The sequence below is a fragment of the Dromiciops gliroides genome, chromosome 2, assembly GCF_019393635.1.
Source record: "Dromiciops gliroides isolate mDroGli1 chromosome 2, mDroGli1.pri, whole genome shotgun sequence".
NCBI lineage: Eukaryota > Metazoa > Chordata > Mammalia > Microbiotheria > Microbiotheriidae > Dromiciops > Dromiciops gliroides.
Genome location: NC_057862.1, coordinates 433,895,054 through 433,901,053, shown reverse-complemented (window position 1 = coordinate 433,901,053; position 6,000 = coordinate 433,895,054). Strand labels below are relative to the sequence as shown.

The window sequence follows — 6,000 nt, the reverse complement described above, 5'->3', positions numbered from 1 at the left end:
AAGGTCTCTGAGGCACTACACTAGAGATTCACCTCCAACATGACATTGAATCCTTAATGAATAATACTCTTTGGACTCAGACATTCATGTAGATGATCTTATCTCCAAAGATAATCCGAAACTTTAACTTTTACATTGCTGGTATCTAATTTATCTATGTATACATTATTCTGTTGATCTAACTTCCAATCTGATAACTTTATTTTTTAAAAAAGTACTGGACAAGTATATATATATATATTCATAGGAAGAAAGGAGGCAGTTTACAGTAGTCATTCCTCTGGAGTAGCTTCCTTCAAAATACAAATTGAGTGCTACCTCATAAATAAGGGCTTTCCTAGTTTTACCAGTTGCTAATGTTTCCTTTGCCCCTGAAATTACCTGGAAGTTATTTTATATAATTATATATATTTTGTACATACTTAAAAATGTACATGTTGTTTCCCTATCAGAATGTACACCACTTGAAGACCAAAACTATTCCATTTTTTCTATTAGTTGGCACAGGGACTGGTACAGAGTAGCCACATAATAAGTGCTTGTTGATTGATCAACTTTCTGAAAAACTTTAAATAAATAAGGTAACTGTTTTTCAGCAGGTCAGAGTGTGAAGCTTTTGAGAGAAGATCTAATTTCCTTAGGAAGAGGTAAGTGATGTTGCTACTGAGCTAAATTACCCACAAATAAGCAATGTATTACCTTTGAAAAAATTATAATTTCATTAATTCATTCATTTATCTATCTATCTACTTATTCATTCATTCATTCATTTATTTATTTGTTCATTTGTTTTTGTGGGGCAATGAGGGTTAAGTGACTTGCCCAGGGTCATATAGCTAGTGTCAAGTGTCTGAGGCATCTGAGGCTGGATTTGAACTCAGGTCTTCCTGAATCCAGGGCCAGTGCTTTATCCACTGTGCCACTTAGCTGCACCTTTTAAAGAGATAGAAAGACATTTTTAAAGGCTCCATAGAGCCTTGATCAGCAAAATTCAGGCCAAATTCTGGACTGCCATATCTCCTTCAGAGCCTGCACCGTAGAAGCCAATTTAGAATATATCCATGGCCCTTAGGTGTAGAGCAGGAGCTCATCTGCTCAAGAGATCCCCAAACAAGGTGCTTTCCTTGGTGTTGTAACTGGGGGACATCTTTCAACAAAATTTGACCTACGTGAGAGGCACATGCAACATGCAACTTTTGCCCAACTAGAAGATTAATCTGTGCAGCTCTCTTTTTTTAGGGCAAAAATTCCTCCGGACCTTTGGAGATTTGACCATACTACTGATTCAGAGTAGTTAGAACAGGTTGATGGGAGGATTATAACACCCTCTACAACTGAGAGATGAAGAGCCTTGTCCAAGATTAAGTGAGTAACATAACTAGATCTCAAAGCCACATACTCTGACTTCTTCCTTGTCCAGTGTACTTTTCACTAAATCATGAATACAAGAGTGTAGGGAGGTCTCCAATGTACCTGAAAAACATCAGAAAATATATCAGAAAAAGTGAGGATGTGGGTGGGGCTAGGGGTGTGGGTGGGGTTGGAAAAAAGCCATTGATTTTTTCTTTGTTATCCTAAGAACTTTTGAAAACTTCCTTTTTTGGGGATAATTTCTTTCCAATAATACTTCAATTATTAAAACTCATGAAGGATGCAGACACTAAAAAAAAAAATAAAGTCTTGTTGATTCTTTGGATGAATTCTAATGAATAGTCATTGAAAAATCAGAAAGGTATGATGATTCCAAAAATAATAATATACTATTTAACCTCTCCCTTTGCCCCCATTGCAACATTGTATGACAAGCATTGTGTAAAAGAGAGATCGGTTTTCAGTGTCACACTGATCTCAAAATATAAGAGAGGCAGATTTTAGGAGAAGAGCACACATGTTCTAACTAGCTTCACTGGGTAATTGATTGAAGGGAAGGCCCTGTGAAGGTCTGTCAAGATGAAGGTTCTTTTTCTAACCATGACACTAAGCCTGTTCTCCATCCTCCAAGCTGAAGAATCAACATCTTCTGAAGAAGTATTTGAGGTAAGTCTGTATTGGGTAGTCTTATAGATTGGATGGAGGCATGTATGCAATCAAGAGGCTGTCATGTCAAAATTAGGACCCTACTGGATTCTTTTCAGAAGACTCTGGAGCTGTGAGAGCCCATTCCAAAAGGGGCAGTGACTTTAGAGCTATGGGCTCGGCTAGAAAATATTGAATTGAGTCTATGTAGGAAGTAGATGCTAGATCAAGGATTTTATTTTGCTTTTGCTTTTGCTTTTATTTACTGTTCAGAGTGAGCTAGAAATGAGGGATATGATCCAGTTAATTTTATCCCTGCCAATGAATATGCCAAACAAGTCATATTCCAAAGTGGAATTAGGTCTCAAAGGATTCAAAGTCCTTGTCTGCAGGAGTTTGGTTTGTGGGTTCAAAGGCATGTCTCTGCTTCAAATTGGGTCATGAAACATTTGGGGCAACTTTATAGGTTTGGGTTCTCAAGGCTAGTTCAGCTGAAGCTTTGGCCTTTCCCCAACAACTTCTCATTTGAGTATTCTGCCACCAGGTCCATCATGACCCCTGAGGTAGAGGTTCGACCAATTTTTGTTTCAGAGTTAGGGTTATGATCAAAGAGGGGGCCAAGTATAGAATGACTTAACTCATTTTTCCTTCCTCAAGCCATGGATACAAATTATGTTTCTCTCTAGGGAACATACCATATAAATGCTGTTGTGGGAGACAAGGAATTTCCTGAGGAGAAGAGGCCTAAGGCCCTCTCACCCCTTACCATCACCCAACTTAATGATGGTAATACAGAGGCCAAATTTACCATGAGGTAAGTAGCCTGCATAGAATAGTTCTATCAACTTGCTTATTCTTTTATAGCCCCTATTTCAGAACTACAACTAGAGCTGATAATTTGATATTCTCTGTTCACCCAACTTGATCACACTTAGTAATATGTTTTCATATATGAATAGGAAGATTAGGTTTATTTTTACCACTAATGGGTGAAATGCTTATTTAGCACCCATTGATTGACTTCCTGAATCACTAACTGCTAGTTTCCACATGGGCTTAGGCCTCCTTTAACTTTCCTTATTTCCCCTGTGGATGCCTCCATTGAATAGCATTCAAGACATAAGTTATCATTTTAGGTCATATATTTCAGCCTACTCATACTATGCATCTCTCACCATTTCCCTTAGGCGCATCTGTGATTTTGATTCCTTAGAGATCATGATTCCCAACTATAGCTTGACCTCCAGAATATTTGATGGCCAAAAGATGAATGGGCAATCACACAGTTCTTTATGACTGGAAATAGAGTACAGCCTGGGATACTTATCTGCTTCTGCTATACTTTCCTTAGTTGAGAACTGGGTCAGGAGCAAGGGAATCAAATCTTTGATGATCTTACTTCTTATCTCCAGCAAAACTATACATAAGTATTCTGTTTTCTAGGGAGAATGGCAAGTGCAAAGAGATTAAAGTGAAATTGGAGAAAACAGATAATCCCAACAAATTTACCATAAGTAAGTAACTCAAACATGCCACATTAAAGGGTCTCTAATAAGGAATTTCAGTCTGAGGCCAAGTTTCAAAGATGATTTGAACTTGGAACCTCTCTGTAGCTCTAGCGTCCAAAGGATGAGTTTGCTTGAAAATACACAGTGACATGGACTGAATTAACCAGTGGTTCTGTTTTCCTGTAGACATGACTGACTATATCACTGGAACCAATTTAGCTCAGGGTGGCAAAGGCAAGCTAGGCAGCTGCTCTTATGGTTTGCATTGGGAAACTTAGCCTCTCTATCCCTGTTGAAATTCTGGCTCTGAAATTTTTGCTATTAGATTTTTCCTCCTGTAAAGACATTGTCTCATGGAGGCTATTCTGAGGATTCACATGTGACATTCAGGAAATGCAGAAGACAAAAGGGTACATTAACATGCCAATACCTGGCCTCAGACACTTGACACTTCCTAGTTTTGTGACCCTGGGCAAGTCACTTAACCCTCATTGCCCCACAACCCCCCCCAAAACAAACAAAAAACCATGGGTGAGAGGGAGGCTAAGAATAAACTTATACTGTCTCAAAATTCTGTTGAGGGTAGTGATGGATTAATCCATTTATATACGTGGTGGAGTGGGTCATGAAACATGTGGAGTGGGTTATGAAACATGTCTGAGAACCCTGGTATTGTGCTCATTCACTCATTTAACTGAGATGTATTAATCAACTCTAGTATGTAGAGAATCATGCTATTCAATGAGTAATGGGTAAAGTTCAAGTAAGACATCTCCCTTGACTAATGCATAAACACATGTGACCTTTGACCTGACCTATGATTAAATTGATATTGGGAACTCCCATTGCATAAACTTACAGTCTTGGAGATTTTTCCTAGGACCCTGAAAGGTTAAGTGAGTTCTTTTTTGGATGAGAGCAAGGCCTTGAACTCAGATCCACCTTACTCCAAGATTAGGCTACCATCTATTACAACACACTTCATTTTTGACTGCATTAATTAACCTCTTTGAGCTTCCGTTTCCTCATCTGTAACATAAGTCTTATTAAGGTCCCCCCAAATTTGAAGTCATTAGATCCTGTAGTCTTATAACAGACAATAAATTTCATGATAAGTTCATTAGCCAGGTGCAAAACAAAGTGCTATATGAGGTTGAAGGGGAGGCTGTCCTGATCAGGAGATCATACAACTCTCTTTCATGTTTCCTGGACTGTGGCTATTTACCAGGAACATTGAATCCAAAGCTTGTACGAATCTCTTCCCAAAAGATATTTTCTTTTTTTTTTAATTTTTTTTTTTTTTTTTAGTGAGTCAATTGGAGTTAAGTGACTTGCCCAGGGTCACACAGCTAGTAAGTGTTAAGTGTCTGAGGCCAGATTTGAACTCAGGTACTCCTGACTCCAGGGCCAGTGCTCTATCCACTGCACCACCTAGCTGCCCCCCAAAAGATATTTTCTAAGAGAATTAAGGATGCTGTTTCTTCCCCCACTTCTCCACAGGAAAGGGCACAGGCCATGTATATGTAACCAAGACCTCTGTGCCAGATAATTGGATTCTCTTTTGTGAAAGCGAGGTCCATGGTGAGCAAATCAAAATGGCCAAACTTTTGGGTAAGTAACGTGATTCTGTGAATCCCAGCAAGAGAACAATGTCAATATTTGGGGCAGCTATTAGAACCTTCCTACCTGGATTCCTTCAGAAAGGGGATGGGGCTATATTCCTTCCAATTCCATCCATTTTGCACTTGATACAAATTAAAATCCAGGAAAGAGGGCAGTGGGTTCCATGAATTACCTTAAAGATTTCATCAGCTGTATGTTTGATGTAACATAGGTCTTACTAAGTATTGGCTTTCCTAGTGGCAGGTACTGACTCAGTTTGTCCTAAATGAGATGGCATGAGGGAAATCCTGCTTTGGAGAAAACACACATACACATCTTCATTCTTTCTTCCACCCCTTTTCTGGAGATGTTAGGGCATTAGGACCATTTTGTTTAGTGAAAGTGTGGGAGATTTCTATGGGAGTTTTCTGTAGAGATGATGATTTGGGCACTGAAGTTCAGGAATTTGTTGGCAGAAGATAAATCATGTTAAACTTTTCAACCTTTCCCGTGTTCTTTCCTGTTGTTTCTTCACACTGTCAATTTAGCTTACTAGGGTACAAAAGCCAGAGACTTTCACATAGAGGTTGACTATTATAAAGATAAAGATCAGAGAAGGATCTAGTTAGAACTCATAATTTATTCCTCCTGATCTCTCTCTTCAGGTCCAAAGACAGAAGTGAACCCTGAAGCTATGAAGGAATATCAGGAGTTCATTAAAGACAAAGGATTTAAGGAAAGAAAAATCTTCTCTCCCAAGCAAGAAGGTAACAATAATGGAGTTTTGGCTCTACCCTGCCCTATCTCTTTATCCTCTGTCTTGCACCCCTTTCCCTTCCCTTCTCTCTCCATTCTAATTGTTTCCTCACCTTAG

General features: G+C 38.9%; 1 protein-coding gene across 1 annotated transcript in view; it reads left to right on the top strand.

Moving 5' to 3' along the window:
* The first annotated feature begins 1,916 nt into the window (after window positions 1-1,916).
* The window catches only part of LOC122739060, a 29,524-nt gene continuing 25,440 nt past the window's right edge, over window positions 1,917-6,000 (top strand). Inside the window, exons 1-5 of the mRNA XM_043980915.1 lie at window positions 1,917-2,037; window positions 2,703-2,830; window positions 3,460-3,530; window positions 5,025-5,135; window positions 5,792-5,893. Coding sequence (XP_043836850.1) covers window positions 1,951-2,037; window positions 2,703-2,830; window positions 3,460-3,530; window positions 5,025-5,135; window positions 5,792-5,893 — 499 coding nt within the window. The 5' untranslated portion in view covers window positions 1,917-1,950. The remainder of the gene's footprint in view (window positions 2,038-2,702; window positions 2,831-3,459; window positions 3,531-5,024; window positions 5,136-5,791; window positions 5,894-6,000) is intronic.